The sequence below is a fragment of the Vanessa atalanta genome, chromosome 9, assembly GCF_905147765.1.
Source record: "Vanessa atalanta chromosome 9, ilVanAtal1.2, whole genome shotgun sequence".
Taxonomy (NCBI): domain Eukaryota; kingdom Metazoa; phylum Arthropoda; class Insecta; order Lepidoptera; family Nymphalidae; genus Vanessa; species Vanessa atalanta.
This window is the reverse complement of record NC_061879.1, coordinates 9,739,020-9,760,088: the sequence shown is the minus strand read 5'-3', so window position 1 is coordinate 9,760,088 and position 21,069 is coordinate 9,739,020. Positions and strand designations below refer to the sequence as shown.

Here is a 21,069-nt window from a genome sequence, read left to right as displayed (position 1 = left end):
TGTTGATGGTCTCAAGCACAAAGCTTTACGCAAGTTTTAACACTCAATGACAACTGCACAAAGTTTCAATTAATTCAGATCTATGGTATGAAAATGCACATGGTATAAGCAAAGTTATATGCGTTCTTTCACTATACATACAAATATGTATTACTCGAACAGATAATTAATTTGATCCAAGCGCCAAAGATAATTGCTGGCAATGTATATGTACGCACCAAACGTCATTTTGCTTCACGCGTTCATAGAAAGCTGCTGTGATTCGAGAACGAACGCGACGTCAATTAAAAATCGAACAACAAATAATATTAAATGAAAAAATAACGAATTACGTTCCGTTTAAAAATATTTTAAAAAAAGAACTTTAGTTTTAATCTCCAAATAATGAAATCGAATTTCGTTTGATTCATTAAAAAAGAAGTGATTTATAAATATGGCTAGTGCGTTGGCTTTGTTGCAAGGTTTAGGACAAAAAGTTCGTGGAAAGGAACATAATGACTGTAGAACTCTCCAAATAAATGTGCCACCTCCCGTTAACGTTGATATAGGATTCAACGATATCACTATGGAAGTGTCTACCGGATTGTTGACGAAAAGTAAGTACGCTAATAAAACTACTGTTATATTTTCCCTTATGTTGTTGATTGAAAAACAAAACATATTTGCTTTATCTTATTATTTTAAATAGCCTACAACAGATAGATTATCTTTGTAAAGTCTTATTAAAGTTGTTTATGTAATTTTATTTTTAAGATTGCGCTAATTGTATGTATGTATAAAAAGAGATAAGATATACGGTATCTGCTTTGATAAACTGCATCCTTTTGTAAATTAATATTTGTGAATAAACTTACCAGCAGTCAATTTTATGCATGAGATTTTTAATAATAAGGAAATCGCAGAGCACCACTTTACTTCTACAATAAAAAACCCCACAAACTTTAAAGCTGAAACGTAATGTGATTATATAATAATAATATACATATAAGATTTTAAATAAACATGGTTATTTTTATTACTACAAGTATTTAAAACAGGATATTTACCATGCTTTTAATTTTTATTTGTGGTCTCGTGAGCAAGACATTCGTAGATAATGTCAAAATATCGTGCTCCACCAAATAAAAATAAAGAGCATGGTAAATTTAACTTTTTAAAGACTGGTAGTAATAAAATATATATTTTTTTTACATTAAGAGCCTGTAAGTATAATAATATACATATAAAATATATTTTATTATAATAAAGGAAAATATTTCAAGATCAAATTCAAATTGAATTGAACATCCATCATCAAATAATATTTTAATATTATACTTGGCGGTAAAGTATCATGAGACTTTATTCGTGAATCGTGTGCGAAGTCGAGACATATATTATAGTAATATATGTCTCGACTTCGGTCTTGTCTTCGATTCTTAAATATTAGTCGGCGCAAATTCGAAATTCGAAATTTCGAATAACAAAAGTTTTTTTTTGTGTTTGGTTCGGTTAGATCCTTTTCGGTCGTACGCAGTACTCACCAAAGTTTTATCACAATCAGATGCATGGCTTAGGAACGCAAAGAAGACAAAAATTCAAATATCAAACTTTATATATATATATGCCAAACAAAATACAAAAATATATTATACATTTGTTACTTAATATAACAAAATATATATTTATAACTTGTAATTATCATAATGTGTTCGTTTGATATTATTGTCGTTATGTTATTAAAATTTGTTGGTATTCTGTTTTTTTTTGTAGCCTCATTTGGCCACAATCGCCAAAGCATCATTTTATAATTGTTGTGACGGTTGTGATCACAACACACGTGACGTTGTCATGGTTGACAAAACACTGGCACAGTACATGACTATTAAAAATTTAAATTGACGGGACCGGTAGGAATTGTAATTATACTCTGACACATAAGTGATGTTTTTATATTTCTTTATCCTGTAACCATAAATATCATTCTATGCATAATAAATTATTACCAAAAAAAAAACATTTAGAAAACTGAAAAAATAATAATTGAGTGCAATAATTAATATAAGACACCTAGCAGTAATCGGCACAAGATCTACAATTACTTCTATAAAATTGGATAAACTATTTATTATGACGTATTGACACGAATTGAGCGATTGGTTAAGATAGGAAGTCTCAATGGAGACTAGGCCTATTGCATTTGTTGCAAACACACGAGAATAGCTTTACGCGTTTTACGAGGACGCATTGCAATGTTTACACTGCCCAGTTCCATACATAAAAAATATATTTTTGCATATTAACACCTTTGGCGTTGTTATTTTACTTTTCAACATTTTCACACGGCTATTGGAATGTTGTAGGTAAGTTGTAACATCGTTTAAATTGTCCCACTGAAGAATTACTAACCCTGCGCCGAAATGGTTTCTGTGACCCTAGTTCCTACAGTAACAAACTTTACTATTTATTTCTTAAAATACATAAACAACCATATTCATCCATGACACAATATCAATTATATGATAACAAATTATATATATCAATACCATATAGATAAGGTCCGACGACCTTGTATCGGCTGCACCGACTCCAAATATGGTTGATCAGAGGTATGCTAATGTACTTAACGATTAATAACAATAATTGCATAAAATGCAGTCACATACATTTCTTCGATATAATAAAAAATACAAAAAATATTTTTTGGTATATAATAGTTGGAGTTGGAGCTTGATATTGACATTGATTTTGATATTTATATTGACTTATTCGTGATAAATATGTATTATATAAATAACTAGTGACCCGCCCCAACTTTGCATGGGTGCAATACGGCCACTAAATATACAACAGAATGTCTTACAATGTTAACATTTTTTCAGTCATTAGACAATACAAACCGCTATGTCCCTGCGTTTTAAATCTGTAAAATCTTCGAAAATATTCATTTAAATTACATGCTGTAAAGGTCCATATTGATCTATATTAAATGCACAATATATTTAAGGTACGTAATTGGGTAAGGATTCATTCTGTAGGTATTACTTGAAATTACTTCGAAAATAAGCCATTATTTCACGTAAAAAGTAAAGGATATCGAAAATAGTTATTGTAGGTTATCCCTAAGAGATAGACATAATTATACCATTGCGGACTTTTTTGAAGACCTTTTTTAAGTTGTACAATACTGTAGTACATTATTTTGATCTATCTCGTAGGGTTGAGCCAGTATTTGCAATGTAAGTGCAAAAAATGTGTTTATTTACAACATCACTTCGGAAATCTCTAAAATTATCAGTGTTTCTCTACTATATTGTGCATGTATTATACATATGAACATTCCTCTTGACTCGATCTATCTATTAAAAAAAACGAATCAAAATCCATTATGTAATTTTAAAGATATAAGCACTTTGTTTTATAGTATGTAATGAAGCCACCCAACGTTGGACGATTGTAGCAAAAAAAAAATTAAATGAATTAATCGACAATCATAATTATGATCGAATTTCAATATATTCAGTCTAATCGAATCGTAATAGATATATACCTACGTGCGCGCAATAACGTACATAGATCGACGACGCGATGTGGGCATTTCCGTTTAAGTTGTTTTGTACAATTTTTTTGTAAATCAAAGTACGTTGTAGATCAAGGTCGCGTGCTATGTTAATATTTTCAGTAATTATTTTATTTATTTATTCTACTCCTGAACATGGAATTATTTTTATTTAATGCAAAGGAAGTACCTTGAAGTATTTTACTAATTAAAAAAAACAGTCCATAATTGACTAGAACCATCCTCATACAACATTGTGAAAACAATTCTTCGTCTTTGTTTCGACAAACTTGAGAAGCCAGACATTGTTGATGTGTTTGAATGAATGAATGATGATGCTTTATACCTTAAACTAATGAATATCGTTGAAATAAGAAAAAAAAAAACACATTAAAAAGGTGACTTATCCTTTACCTTGGTAGCCTTTTGTATTAAGGAAGGTACAGCAATTGCAAAGATATTTGAAGACCCGCCGTTTATTTTTTATAACAAAAAGCAATATACAAAATTATGAAAATTATGAAGACGTTAGTTTGTTTATTTCTGTGTTTACGAAAAAACTACTAATTAGGGCCTTATACGATACGATTTCTGTGACACGTGGCTGTGTCGTGGAAATCAGTGACGTGTATCGTAAAAAATCAGGAAACGACTGCATCAATTCATCAACCGCTGTACAAGACTCCTGGCGTTTGTCATGCCTATATTGAAATATTTAGTATTTCTGAAACGAATTGTACGCATTGTCTCAAAGGCTATATTTATCTACATAAAACGCTTAAAATATTTTATTGACACGCTTGCATTGTGACGATCAAAATAAGCTAGAATTCTTGTCATTTCCCCCTTTTAATGAATGTGATTAATTATAAACTATAGTACGATCGGTCAGATTATGTACCTGGTTATATACGTCATATGACTCATTCCTACAGATACTCGGGTATTTTTATTTATATTTTTTACCTAAGCAGAAGGTATTACGGATTTTTTACAGTAGTTATTCTTCTGTAACACTGAGGTCCCTGATCTTAAATTCCAAGTAAGGCCGATAAAAGGTAATTAGATTTTATATAAAAAATTTAGTAAGTAGTTTCTCGAATTTTGAAATATCTTAAGACTTCGTTTAGCACTGTTCTCATTGGAGATAATTTTATGAGAAGTACTTTAATATAAAGGCGATTTAAGGATAGAATGCGTTTGTCAAGCACCATTTTTTTTATTACTCCGATTATTTTGTTATTCTGTATTTAGAAATTTGTTAAATACATACTTAAATATATTGTTATTATATTATATACTTCATGTTATAATTATATAAGAAATACACACTTACACTGCGGTAGTGCGTCAAGAAATGTTTATGTCACTGTTATTGTAAAATATGTATCTTTTTGTTGTACAATATAGAATATGATTACTATAACTGAAATATAATAAGCCCGGAATTCGGAAGGTCTTAGTGTTTACACTCTTGTTCCAAGGTGAACATATAAGGTCATTGACCCTGCGCCAGTACTCTCTCCGGCCGTGTCAGTTTGCCGTCCTATCTGATCATGAATTTATATATGTGTTTGCATATACTTTAATAATATCACACGCAGTATGCTAGTCTCTGATTAAAATTAACAGCCTTCAATAATATTTCAAATTATATTCTTCTTTTTTAACTAAATTAAACATATAATAGTCAATGAACTATTGTATCACGCTTAGATATTTTGTTAATGAAATAAAATTGTTTCAAAAATGTGCAATCATTCATTAATTACGAAACAACCGCATAATTATGTAAAGAGTTCATTTTTAGCTCAAAACGCATTACCACATTATAATAACAAACATGTGTTTAAATTCTGTATTTCAAAGATGCCAGCAATATTAAAAAAAATAAAAATTAGAACGTAATTATAAGGTTCCTATAGCTTCGTCACTTACAGTTGACTGCAAAGCTTAAAGGTCATAATCAGAAAAAAAGGAGGCCGTCTATTCCACGGACTACTTCTGATCTCGATAGTCGTTTATCACTTTGATACCGCAGAGGATCATTTCGGTAAGGGCGATGCGTGGCTACCGTAAAATGACGTTCGAAGTGAGGTGAATCAGCGCTGCAGCCCAAATTTCTTAATGGTTGTGTATTCAGGTTATAATCACAATTTGAACATAATAGTTTGTTTATTATTATATTCATGTTAACTTGCGTAAAGTAAGAGATATCAAATCACATAGCTTGAATGAAAAATGATAATTTCAAGAAGATTCTTAATGGTCGAAGGCAACGCTCAAGGTAATAAATAATGCCGCTCTTCTACTGTTTTTTTTTTTTTTTTTTTAATTACACAGTATATTGTTTCAACAAAACAACAAATTAAGAATATTATTTATTCTACCAAGACCAATGGGAACAATTTATTATTTGGCGAAATTCAAAGAAATGATCATATTTGCGTCACCAATATAAAGAATATCTAATACAAATCGCGGTTTCGACAGCGCGTTGGGTTGGAGGGGCGTTCGTAGATCTTAGATATAAAACTAGCCTAAAGGAAGGACTCCTTTTGGTTCATGCTTGCTTCATACCAAAATTCATCAAATTCAGTTCAGAGGCCTTGAACGCGTTACATTTCATACTTTCGCATTTACAACATTAATATAGATTTCTGAAAGTGCTTTACCAATTTGCTGTGTAACATAATGATGGCAAGTTTAAATGTTATCAAAAATAGGTAAAAGGGTCAAGCGCAATAGATGCAATGGAAAGTATATTACGTAGTCTTTTGAGTGAGGCGAGTGAAGCAAACATCTTACGGCTTACCACATATTTCGCAAATATAGTCTCCATGAGAAAAAGTAAAATATTGATATAAATTTTAAGACCTATTTGTTAAAGCTGTCGAAAATAATAATTAAATCGAGTTAAAAATACCGTTACTGAACTAGCAATTTAAAAGTTGGAATAATTTCTAACTAAAGGGATACGATTTGTTTTATTATATTTAAGGAACAACTACAGAAAAACAATAAACATTAAATTTAAGAAAAAAATTAAACATAGACTAATTGGAGTATAAATCATAAACAAATCCTCGAATAATCTAGGCTGGGAGCCAATCCTAATTTAATGTTACGATACGATTCAGATTCTATTCCGCACTTATAGTAACTGGGAAACGATTCGTCTTAATTCATGTGTCTTTTTTTCACCTAGTAACCTTCAGATACATATCCGGATCAATAGTGTGAAGGAGTTCTGTGGACCTAAATGAAAAAAATAATTAATGGAGCTAAAATATAGTTCGTACTTAAATTAGTGCACTAGCATACTAAAATGGAAAAGCTATAGATATATTCACATCTTATTGTATTATTATTTTTATTTAGATTATATATTACTATAGTTATCTGTAAATCTATCACTGCTTAAACACGAAATCTCAGAAACTTCAAGACCTACAAATTTAAAATTTGGCAGGATCCTTATAGGATGTAAACATTCGCTAAGAACGGAATTTATGAAACTTCACCCCTAAGGACGTAAAACGGGCGTTGGTAGTTTGTATGAAAATCTGTACATGTTTTTGACTTGAAATTTAAAATGAGTGAGTAGGTGTACTAATCTTTGGAAATCAACTCCTTTATGTTAATGTAATTATGGCAGAAGGAGGGATGTTTTATTTTAACAATAAAAAGTATTTTAGCGTGGACCGTGCGGACTGACGTCATACATAATAATATTATATCTAAATAAATATAATAAATAAAATCTGAATCTGTTGAACTGATTATCCAGCAATAACATTTTATTTTATTTCAGTAAAAAGAGTTTTACTGTATATTGCATTCCAATAGCAGAATAAGTAAAAAATAACATATACGTACACGGTATATATGTCATAACATTTGTTAATACCTCATAATTAATATATATTAACTCTAACACAATATTATTCAACATAACTAGTACCATCGTTTCGAATTTTATTTCTCGAAAATCTATAACAATTTCGACGACTTTCGAATGTTTCCTCGAATTCATAATGAATGCCCTAAAATATTTTAGATCTCATGATGTTATGTCAATTCAAGAACAAAGATCTTCATTTGTTTGCTATTTCTTCTACCAATAGAATCAGCTTTACACATATGATGCAAATATATATATATATATATATATATATATATATATATATATATATATATATATATATATATATATATATATATATTTATTTATTTTTTCAATTTATTAGAAGCAGAACAATGACATTTGTCATTTTAAAGAACTGTTGAACTTTTCTGTTCTGAATATGAACAAAAAATACTCTTATATGTTTTATATGGTAGATTACGGTTAAAAAAAAGTGTTTTGTTTCTAACGTGGTGCATCTACCATTAACTCGTGCCTTGATTGTACAGTTGCTGTGACAAGGAATGTATAAACACAATATATTAATAAAAAAATATACTTGTAACAGATTTCCGTCTTCACAAAGTCCATTTATCTTTCCTTAAGCAACGAGCAGCTTCCATGATAAATATTTTAATACCGAGTATTTTATTTAATACTTTAATCTTAGTAATTACCTACTTATCTTGAATTCAAAATAAAAACAAAGTGGTTTTTTTTCATTTATTATTTTAAAAATGCACTTTTTTGTCCGGTGTAATCAGTTACCAAAAATTGTATTAATTCTGATTAAATTTCCTAAGCATTTCCGCTCTTTGACGAAAGACACTCAACTTCGGATGGATTAAAAGATCAAAAAGACAGAGATAAAAACTTTAATGGAAGGAAACAGTGCAGATGAGTGTAACTCATTAATCTATGCGTTGCATTCAACATTCAGTTATATCATATTTATAAAGTTTGTTTGGCTGGCATTTATTGAATTTTTACGATTGAGTTAAGTAGATATTCTGCCGCCAAGCACCAATACTTGGCATTGTTGTGTTCCGGTTTGTAGGGTGAGTGAGCCAGTGTAACTACAGGCACAAGGGACGTAACATCTTAGTTCTCAAGGTTGGCGGCGCATTGGTAAAGTAAAATATGGTTAATATTTCTAACAGCGCCAATGTCTACGGGCAGTGGTGACCACTTCACATCTGGTGGCCAATTTGCCGGTCCGCATACCTATTACATAAAAAAAGAGTTGAAATATCGATGATAATTACTGTTGTCGTTGATTTGAGTAGAGATTTGTGAAGAAGTTTCCTCAACGTGTAATAAGCGAGTAGGTACCTACTATTTAATAATTGCTTACAATTTTTTTTCAAAGAGTCATATCAACGCAAAACAGTTATTTAGCTAGCCAAACTAACAGCATAAAATTATAATTAAACGAGAATCGCTAAAGAGTCTTTATGATAAAAAAAACTGATATAATCACAACATTTTTAACATTTCATTTTGTCCTTGTTATATTCATCATAAATTAACCTCATATTTCATTGTCGTTTCACTTATTTATAAATGAAAAAAAAATATATAAATACACACAGAATATTAATTAATTAATTAAAACTTAATTATTTAAACTCACATATAAAAACGAAGTCAAAGTCAAAAATCTTTAATCAATATAGAAGTGTTTACACTTGCTTATTGATAGTCAAAAATCTACCACCGGTTCGGAATTTAACACCTGAGAAGGACCGGCGAAAGATACTCAGCGGGAACTTTTTTTTCCATTTTGCATGTACAATAATAATTATATTTTAGGTATTTGAAACAGCCTGGAGGCGATCATTTAATTACTATGTTTTTTACTATTTTTCCTCTATATTTATAAAACATTCAACCGATTGTGATGAAACTTTAATGTAGATACACTGCGAAGTCACATAATAATCGTTAATGATTAAAAAAATGAAACAAAATCTTTTTGTCCATCAATATAAGTTTTATTATATACCTATTCTATCCGTGTGAAACCGGAAAAGATAACTTGTAATTATAAACATGCTTGATAAAATTGCTTGTATACGTCTGCGACGGAGGTGATCGTGTGCGTTATATTTCTCTACGTTGAGCCCTTGACTGCAGAACTATGCACTAGTTAACCGTCTTAGATGAAATTATTTATGTGTATGTCTATAAAACATATATTGCTAGAAACAAAATGTTTTATAAACGAAGTGAAAAAAACACATAGCTATTTGTTCCTACTTTGTGCAAGTAATTCGTATGGTGTATATCTATTTCTCATTTCTTTCCTATAACTTATATTGACTTATTTATTTTGGGAGATCAAAGTAAATTTGGCGCAGCAATGCTTTTCTCTGAGAACTCACTCATAAAATTATGACAACCGACTTAAGGTGATACGCCATTTCGATATGTTTACAATATTACTATTTAAATGTAATATACACTGCACTTTTTCTACTGTGTTCTTCGTTTTTTGAAAAATTTGGATTTTGTACTTACAAAATAGCTCTATGGTCCTGGTGCATGGCTTGTGCAAATTAACAGACATTAGTGCAAAAACGTCAATTAATTAACAGTAAGATTGTAAAGCAGAAGATTTAATTGACTTCATATGAAAATTGAAGCAACAAGGCAACGTGCAATCAATTAATAAAAGACTGATTGCGAGTAGTAGTTATTTATATCATCCACAATACATCGGCTAAATAAACCGACAATAGGATAATGGATATTGAGTCTGTTTAAAAATCATATATTCCTTTGTTTATTTTTTATATGTCTAGATAGAATGACAAGATGAGACACCCCAAAAAAAATGTGGCCAAAAGTACACGCACACTAGTAAAGTAGTATGTATGTATACGTTTGCGAGTGTAAGCGTAGCTGTCACGCACACCAAGATAATAAAATTTACTGGTTTGTTTTATAGTAAAACATAACAAAACAAATGTTTTCATCCCAGGCATCGTAACGAAAACTACTAGTCATACTACTTGATGTCAATGAGGTTAACTTATTTAAAGACTAGGTATGTTGCCATGCTGTAATATAATACCCGTATTAAAATACTTAATAGACAATTTTACACCCAACGTTTTTATACGACGAAAAAATAAAATATGCAGAGACATTAGCAATTCCAACAAAAACTAAATTTGCAAAACAAATATAACTAAATAAAAAGTTAATTATATATCCTTTATACTACTTACCAGATATAATTGAAAAAAACATTTCGATAAAGTCGTTATCTAATATAAACTGATGCTCTAAATCACCTACTTGATTTTATAATAACATTTATATAACTTTAACATATTTTTATTTATTACTTCAACAGGCAATTCACTTTACTAATGGATAGGTACTAGGGAATCATGATGTAAGAGGTCTACCTCAAGTCAGCGACAAGGAGTGCACAATTGCACACTTGTTATCACAAGGAATGCACACGGCAATGTGTATAGTTTTTGGTATCTTTGAAAGTAAAACTTAGGTTTGTCGTAAAGAGTTCTCATCTATGGACAAATCCGGTTTTTGTAAATGAAATAATTCCTCTATTAATACACACATATCCACACCGAATATACAAGGTCATACAAAGTAATTCTGATGAAAAATGTCCCTAAAATTTATTGTCGACAAGTCCAGTCATCTTAGTTTGACCTCGGAATTTGAGATAAACTTTCATAGGCCGTCGTCAGAGGTTCCAGGAATTCGTTACGCATTGTCCAACCCCATTCCTGGGGTTACAAATCATTCCCTAACCAAGTTTGAACTTGATAATAAATATGGTTAAAATGTTGGTGAGCTTCTGTACGTGTTGGTAGAATATTTGATGACTGAACAGATTTTTGTAAGTTTTGTCAACTTGACGTATTGGGCATAACGAAGACAATAATAATGAGATCAATGGGTTATAAGTGCTATTGAATAAATAGATTGTTTATAAATGAAAAAAATATTCACAATGTTGTTTTTAAGAAAACAAATGAAAATTATAATGATATATTTATCAGTAATTTATAATCTTTCTGTAACGTGTTTTTAGTTCGGAGTACCAGTTGACCTTAAGTGATCCTCTGCATATGTAGTTTAACCCGGCGCGCTCTCTGCCCTCTATCCCGAGAACGATCGAAGGTATAAAAAAATATTTCAAACTAATGTTGTAGATAATTTTATTTTCTACAATAATGATAATAAATACAAATAGATCTTTGACCATATGTAAGCTTTTAAGACAAGTTTAAGTGTTAAGTTTGTCTAAGAGGACTGGACTATATTCATACGCAGTTTACTTTTTTATATGTTTTTATGACTGTATCTTAGGTATGTTGAGTATGTCTTAGTAGATGTATGAAATGTTTTGGAAGACCGGAATTTCCTGATACAGTTACTTAATTGGCTTTAATATACTTTTTAAACTTAACTGGAGCTCTTTAATATGTGTTTAAAATGAATTATCCTCAGAGTTAAAACTACTAATAAAAAATGCAAATAAGATCCTTCATTAAGTTATAAAATCACAGAGGTGATTAGATTTTATTATCATTAATTATATTAATTATTTATTTATGAATAATTGAGCTCTAATGAAAACTTGATGTACAGTCTGGAGCACTAAATAAATCCTATTCAGTTTCCTGATCTCCATTCGGTCAGGATGACATTATCTTATTTTGAGTTTTTTAAAGTTACTTAAATATTTTGTGATATTGTTAATTTCAATGATTAAACATCTAATAAAATAAGATAAATAAAATTAAAATTTTAACTAGTCTAATAATCTCTAATTAAATGAAACCACGAAATAAATATGAAATTGTTTAAATTGTTTTATAATGACAAGCAAATGGGCCACCTGATGGTAAGTGTAACGTCGTAAGAAATATTTACCATTATTCACCACCAACCTTGGCGACTAAGATAGGCCTTGTGCCTGTAATTACACTGGCTCACTCACCTTCGAACTGGAACACAAAGAGTACAATGAGTACATACTGCTGTTTAGCGGTAGAATATGATAAGTGGGTGATACCTACCTAGAGTGTGGTGCTAGGGATTGCACAAAGCGAAATACATCATTAGTAGACTTGTCATTAATATAATAATATAAGTGTAATATTATTATAATTTAAAGATAATAAGTGCGCCTTATCATTGCCGTTACGGTATATGCGTCGGTCATATGTATGTATGTCTTACGCAGATATGTATGTATGTTATCAATGCGCTTACAATTAAAACAGACGTAAAAAGTATTAAAGTTGCGCAGACTAAACGATGAGTGAGCTATTTACCTTCGACTGAAAAGCCTATCAAGGTGATATTCCTCAGTTCCTGGTATATCCATATGGTATTATGTCAGCACAACTTATGCCATTCACATTTCGTTTTTCTTCAAATATATAAACTCATTCAACATTTTATATTGTTCCTATTCCTCATCAAAAGAGATACGCGAAATAGAATTTAATGTACGAGAAATAAATATTTATCTTTAGGTAATAACTGTCTCGCGCAAACGCGACACGATTACAATACGCGACAATTATTGTACTTTCATTGACAAACATAACCCACAACTCAATAATAATTATTACTTTTTATATAAATAAAAATATATTTTACTTTTGTATCTAAAAATAAACAATAACAAACTGCGAAACAGAGAGACAGCTGGAAACGGATTTATTTTATATTATGTAATGATAATTACGACGGCAAAGAATATTTATAAACGCGACCATTAAATGACATATTGCATAATTATTTACGTTAATAAGTTGATTTTCATAAAAGAGCGCCCATAGGCCAAGTCAGGTTTACTAATATTTTATTATTGTAGTGTTTTATCAATCGATACTAATAACAGATATAACAAATTATTTTAAACTAAAAAATAAATTATTTATAACATATTTTGCATGAATTATGACGTCACGATTTTTTAAATCCTCAAGTTTTTAGAAATATCTAATCGAAAATTATTTTTTGAAAAACCGGCATAAAAGTTGTTGCAATATCATCTCGCTTCACTGTTTTCGCTTCTCACGATATGACATATTGTTACGGAATACCAAATATTTTTCAATTCAAGGTCGTTTCGAAATGAGTTCAGATATGAAAACTAAAACTAGTATTATAAACCCTAACGTGTTTTTTGCAGAATCGCACTACTGTTTCCGAAACACTGATCGGGGTTAGATTAAGTAATTTGGATTTAAACCAAGTGACGTGATTAATGGGCGACAATCAAGCTTTTCGTAATAGTGCGATTAGAAATTATGAAATTACTCATAATTTCGGGAACTGCCATAAAATATGACAATTATATACGATCCATTTCTTGCTCTAATTTATATTTGTAAATCGGGGTCATAATCTCACATTGAACTCTTGAGCTCACGAGTCCATGACATTGATAAGAGATTTTATTCGAAGAAAGCAAACTCGTATGTTCACGTGATTATTTAAAGATGACTTACTGAACACGAGTACCTAAATAATTTTCATCCAGTATTTCATTACCTACCTGTTTATGCTTCTTTACGCGGTATATGTGTGAGTAATTAAGATTGTTTATGATTAGTCTTATTTGATAAGACTCATTGTGTACACGTACTACGTTATAATATTATCTTGTGAATGCCATTAAAATAGGTTAGCATTCAAATTGAAAACTCAACTATTACTCCTCACCGGAAAAAACGCAATGTTATTACGATGGCTCCCAAGTGGTTCAAAAGTGCCTCGTCGACTATAAGGCGTTTACACTGTTTTTGGTTTTGCTTTTTGATATTATTTGCGAGTCTTTTCTTCGCCACGTTTGCCGCCCGTCTAGTTATCTTATACCTTAAGTCTTTTTTCGCCTCTGATGGTAGCGACAATGTACTCTTTAATATTAAAGTTGCATATAATTATTGGAGTATCCCAGTTTTTTTGCCGCACGAAGATACTCTATTTATCCACGTCATCTTTGGTATCCCAGTTCATGGAATCGCTTTCAGCGATTGGGCTCTAGCGAGGATGGAGTCTGCATGAGTGGCTCTAATGTCTGCCATATGGCAAATAATTAATGTGTAGTACATAATTTTGTACGTTAATTAAATGTCGATAGCAATTTATAGCTCATTAGCATTTATTTTATACTAGTTATTTTCCGCAACTTCGCTCGTGTTTTAGGCATTTGATCGTCACGTCAGGTTCTTGGAGAAGTATTAACTATATAAAGTTAGCTTGGTTTCACGATTTTTCACAGTACATTTAATTGAATGCAACTCTGTAGTTCGGTCGCGAAAGAGCAATAGACATACCGACAAACATAGAGGCAGAGTTCAGTAAATCTCATACTTAGCTACCTCTGTCCAAAAAAACACGCACGTTGCATCGTTTTATGAGTAGCTATTGTTCGGTTACTAGCTAAATTAGTAAACATTGGACAAACCTTTGTCACCAAATGTTTTTTTCCTCTAAGCTTACTAACCTCATTAAGACGTTTATTAATTATACATTAACAAAGCAAGAATTCCGCATGAATTTATTAATAAATAGGTTATATCAATAGTCTTGTATAACAATTAATTTAACATTCCTATTTGAACATTCTTTTCATCTATTACTACCATAATGGTTATTTTAAGACAATTGTAAGGAAATACCTCGAGGAAATAAAACCTTAACAAGTGGGACTGACGTTTCAGAGTTTTTTTTATGGCATTTGTTGGCGGACGAGCATATGGGCCTCATGATAGTAAGTGGTCCCCACCGCCCATAGACAAAGGCGTTGTAAGAAATATTAACCATTCCTTACATCACCTATGCGCCACCAACCTTGGGAACGAAGATGTTATGTCCCTTGTGCCTGTGATTACACTGGGTCACTCACCCTTCTAACCGGAACACAACAATACAGAGTACTGTTATTTGGCGGTAGAATATCTGATGAGTGGGTGGTACCTACCCAGACGGGCTTGCACAAAGCCCTACCACCAAGTAATACCACCAAGTTCGATAAATTTAAAAATCTTAAACAAAACTAGTGGGTCACAGGCGAAATATCTCGTTTATTCAATAAATTTTTACAAATTTCGTATTTTTGGTTTTTATTATTTACAGGTTTTGTATTATTTAATTTAATTATAAACTGTCAACGTCTGTTCGCGCGATTTACATTTGTTTTTTTTTTTTATACAGCGCCGCTCTATACGTGGCCAGTAACGTTTTTTCGCTCTCTAAAATGAATTCTTCGTTAAATTGTAACAATTTAGTAAATTGCAATCAAGAATCCTCTTTATTTTTATGCACATCTAAGGCAAAATGAGACCATAACCGATTTTTATGTGCAGCTATAATCACTGGGACAAAAATCGTCTTACTCTATTATTATATAAGATAATGTCCGTCCTTTTACCCTAAGAGTTGAATCCACTTCATAAAATATACCCAACCAGTGAAAAATAAATAAAAATAGTCAACATTTTATCGCTACAGTTATTTGGCTATATGTTTCGCAGAAAACGTTTTTTTAGTTGCAAATAATTTGAAATCGGTTACAGCTCAAAGTATTTATTCGAATGATATAATTTAAAGGACATTTTTTATCTTTAATGTATAAATGGCTACGTAAATAACTTACAGTTTTTTACTAATCTGTTATTGACAAAAGTAGTTATTATGAGCGTGCCTTAGAAGATAGACATATGCTCCGACAGACTCTTCTGTAGGCCTTTTTAAAAACAAAAAATTTATATTACATTGGTCTGATGTATCTCTAAGGCTTAGCCAGCGTTCGTGTAAGCGTACAAAAACTATGTTATTGAAGTTTTACTTATGGGAGGGTAAGCCATTTCGTTACGTAACGCGTTATGGCGCCAGTTTGGTTTCTCTTACGCACACGGCAACGGTAGGCAGGCAATAATGATACTAATAATGTACGCATATACAAAATTCTAATGAACATATTCAAGAATTGAAACTAAGATTAAAATATATTTTATAGTTAACATTATTATCATGTTAATATACTTAAAGTTTAAGTAATAAACTAAGCTTTTCTCAAGTTAAACAATTTCAATATTAAATAGCTTAACTTAGAGACACGCACATTTCGCTTTTTTTTTGTTCGTTTTTCGCTCTTTCTATTAATGAAACTCTTATCAAAATCGATTGATTTTGAGTGTAATTTTAAAAAAGAGGTAAGTTTTCGAGCTCAGTTATTCTATTTTTTTTTAGCCAATTAAAGTCAAGGTCGGTTTGGCGTCAGTCAAGGCTCGTAAAATGGGATAAGAGTACATGGGCAATCCATCACAAATAAATGAAAAAGCGACGGATGGTGGTTATGTTAACTTAAATTAAAACAGTAAATAAATAATTAATCAAAATTATGATTGTATTTTATAATAATTTTTATATTTCATTCATATTTTCAATAATAACATTGTGTAATATGATAATGCATGGTAAGTAGAAGAACTTTTGCCTTGATAATTTTGAAAATATTTTTTATTTTGGATGTGATATTGTATCTACTGTTGGTTGTCCTAATGAAAATAAATAAAATAACAACTTTGGGACCTAAGATGTTATATCCCTGTTACGCTGTCTCACTCAATCACCATTCGAACCGAAACACATACTAAGTTTTGGTTTTTGCTGGTAGAAAAAGAGATGAGTGGATGGTACTTACCCAGATGGACATTCGTGGTAGAACAACTGAAACTCTTTGATTATATTCACATTTAAGCTTTTAACTACTACATAATAAAATAGATCATTTTAATAATAAAACTTTATAGCAACAAAAGACTATACACTCTTAGATATAATATATTTGACGGAAGTTGAAGGTTGGACCGAACATTGGCTAAAGCGATGCCAAGCGATACCTTGGTCAAACACAAAAAAAAATAATCAAACATTTTGTTGCTTCTATTATTATATAGTTTCCGGAATGCTTCCAAAAATGTAATGACATTTAATAATAAAGAATAATTAACATAATCTAACAATAGCATTTCGTATAGCTTCTAAATAAACTTAATGTCTCAATTGCTTAAAAACTATGATGTTTTTATATAAGTTTATATTAGTAATTTTATATATAAATAAATGTAATAATAATGTAACTAAAAAAAAATTTAATGGGATAAATTGATATTTGCCCTCGCCAAAAAATATATGGTAAATTAGATAACACACGCTGATAACATTTAATGTCCTAATTTAAATATTAAAATAGTAACTCGCTTGCCGTACTTGTAGGTTAATAAAATTATTTGTAAAGTTGTGATATAAATAATGGCGTGCGTAGTTACATATTGAATATAAGTTGTGCGACTATATATTTGTATAAAAAAAAAAAAAATTAGCTAACTGGCTGATATTTTCATATAATTAATTAAAATCAATTATTGGACGCATTGGATTATTGGACTTTAAAAACAAGTTCAATATTCGCCTAGTTAGATGGGTACCTCAAATTTATGCTTGATCGACTTACACTTACTTAACGTAATATACTAAACGTACTTAAAGTAATGTACGAAAAACATGTATTATGTAAATTCACTCTGCCTTCGTTATAATATTATTCTGTGTTTTATATTATTTTATTAATTCTTATTTTAATTGGAGCATACGTCATACGTCTAAGCATTCGGCTAGAAACTAGATGTGATGAATTAAACATAAGTTGTGAGTCCTTTTTTATGAAATCTTAATCGAATCAAAACGTAATCGTCGCTGTTCAGCCGGTTTACTATTCGACAAACGCAATGATCCAGTTGCGATTTCGTCAAAGTTAGATCGGAATATAGAGGGGTGATCAAAAAACTACGTGTACGTCTCAGGACAAGGTGACAACCTAAAATAATCACTGCCGTATGCGTAAGAGAAAGGGAGCCAGACATACTGACGCTGTAACGCGTTACGTAACGAAACGGTTTAACCTCCCATATGAAGTTATCACTTCAATAACTAAAATCGGTCCTTAGTTAAGATTAAAACGAGCTTATTTTTTTTGAGTCGAAGTTACTCGGCTGTATCGGCAACGTATCGTTACCGTTATATGTTTGGTAGAATTGGCCCCCTGTATTGTACATTAACTTTGTATCTTTCATACGAATTCGATATAGGCAAACTATAACATTATTATTTAAAATATTAAAATTAATATATGTATATGCGTACCAATAAGAAAATCTAAAAATAAAATGTACTTTATTCAAATAGAAGATCTACTTGAATAAAGTAGGTATATTTTATTTCTTACGAGTTTTGTGTCTTCATTTTATAGAATTAAATTAAATTAACAATTTTTTGCCATTTTTAGCAACAAAACAAAGTATTAATTATTTTCAGACGATAACATTACAAAATCGTATATTAATTAGTAAAAAATACTTTGTACTTAATTTTATTTAAATTTAAGGAACGACTAAACGTATTCGCGGAATTTAATTATACTCGTAAACATTAACATCGTGCTCAAGGACTTGATCATAAAACGAAAAGCAGATGGAGCATGCGAAATATTTTATTAAAGCGATAAAAGCGAATACAAAATCTGAGTAGATAATGAAAAGTCGTGGCGTTTTGCACTTTTCGGGAAATAACATTCGCTTTTGTTGCTTAATTTTTATGTTCCGTGTTCTCCATGTGCCCTTTTGTTTTTTTTATCTGTGCTCAAGGAAGGATGATTTGACTTTTCCAAGGCGGAAACTTGCACTTAACATAAACTACGTTTTTATATATTGATACCTTTTACTTTTTATTTTAGTCTTCCGTCACTGTAGGTTTGTACTATTGTATATATCACACTCTTAATTAAATATTATCGGAAATCAAAATCATTAACTTTAGGTAATTGATGTTATATATTTTAATTGTAGGTAAATATAATCGTAAGACAATATTAAAACTACACGTACCTATAATCTTAAATAAATAACATTTTAGTTGTAGCAAAGATTATAAAAGTATTTTCGTTATTTATTTTAAAAAATGTTTTTCTAATGGACCCATTAAAATTGAACTATTATACAATAACCATTATTTCTAAAATAATGAGTCTTGTCATTTTTTTATTCAGAGTGCGATGTAGGTAATTAATTGTATGTACTACATCTTATGGGTAATGTCTTACATACAATGCGAAGGTATATTGAGACATCTTTATAGGTGGAACTATAACTTTGGCGTTGACGCAAAACATATAAGTGGTTTAAAAAAAATTAAAAATTAATATATTTATAAGACTATAAAATATATGTATTACATACATTTCTTTGATAGATGCTTCTTAATATAAGGAAAGTTGAATACGATAAACCTAATTTAACCTTAAATTTTGTTTGATGATTACGGGTTCGAACCCGTGCACGACTTATTTATCATAACCTTAATTACGTTTATGAATATTTATGAAACAGAAATGACGAACAGGCAAAAGTTCCACCTGATGGTAAATGATTACCATCGCCCATATATGTTGACGCTGTTCGAAATATTCATCATTCGACTGCAGCTCCAGTGGATCATTCACCTTTCTAACCGAAACACAACAATACGAAGTATTGCTGTTTGGCGGTAGAATATGAGTGGATGGTACCCCCAATCAAACATCCACCATTAAGTATTTATTAATACAGCAACATAGATTAACGATTAGCACAATACATTAACCTCACTCGCTGATCAACCATCACCGATAACAATCGTTATCAATAAAAAAACATTACTGTGATAGCTTTACAATTTGAACTAGTATGGTTATAGTTTTTATAATAGTATCTGTTGTTAATAAGTAAAAATGCTTATATTGCTACATATATGAAACATACTACTATACGTTTGATGGGATATAACATCTCAGGTTCTAAAGTTCGGCGGCGAAGATATAAGGGATGGGACGCGCCAATGTCTGTGGGCAGTGGTGATCACTTACCACAACGTGACCCATGTGCCCTATATCATGAAAGAGTAATATGGTACTGGCACTCGGAACATCGCATCGCAATTACACATTTTTAATCTTCTTTAATTAAATATATTTCTTAATATTCATAAACACTGAAAAATAAAAATCCTCCGATTCTTAAGAATCTTTCTAACTATTTTTTTTTTTGGTGGAACAAATATTGTTATTATTATAAAATCAAAATATTCTTTATTCAAGAACGCTCAAAAATCCGTCATATATAATATAATAAGTAGTTATTTCAAGAAAATAAAGTGTGTAATAATAAAATATGTAATGTTTTTGTTATGAAAAATTACTCATGCGAATGTTATCGAGGGATATCGAATCAGCATTACTGTTTTTAATTAAATTACAATTCTTATCGATTGGCTTAAGATAAATAATGTTTTAGTTCAATTACCCGATACCCAAACTAATTATATTGTTACCTTTAACGCGTTTTGTTTTTATTGCTCTGCTCATATCAAACAAATTACGATTAAGTTTCATTACTCTTTCGCAAGACAACAAAGACCATTGAAGTGCGTACAGCGCTACGACTAAGCCCCGCGTTAGTACCGCAGCAAACATGTGCATACACGTTCGCTGCGGTACCTGCGGTACCTACAGCGTTAGGTATAC

General features: G+C 30.6%; 1 protein-coding gene across 1 annotated transcript in view; it reads left to right on the top strand.

Moving 5' to 3' along the window:
* Window positions 1–216: 216 nt before the first annotated feature.
* Window positions 217–21,069, top strand: part of LOC125066354 (dnaJ homolog subfamily C member 10-like) — a 51,223-nt gene continuing 30,370 nt past the window's right edge. The window contains exon 1 of the mRNA XM_047674412.1: window positions 217–596. Coding sequence (XP_047530368.1) covers window positions 434–596 — 163 coding nt within the window. The 5' untranslated portion in view covers window positions 217–433. The remainder of the gene's footprint in view (window positions 597–21,069) is intronic.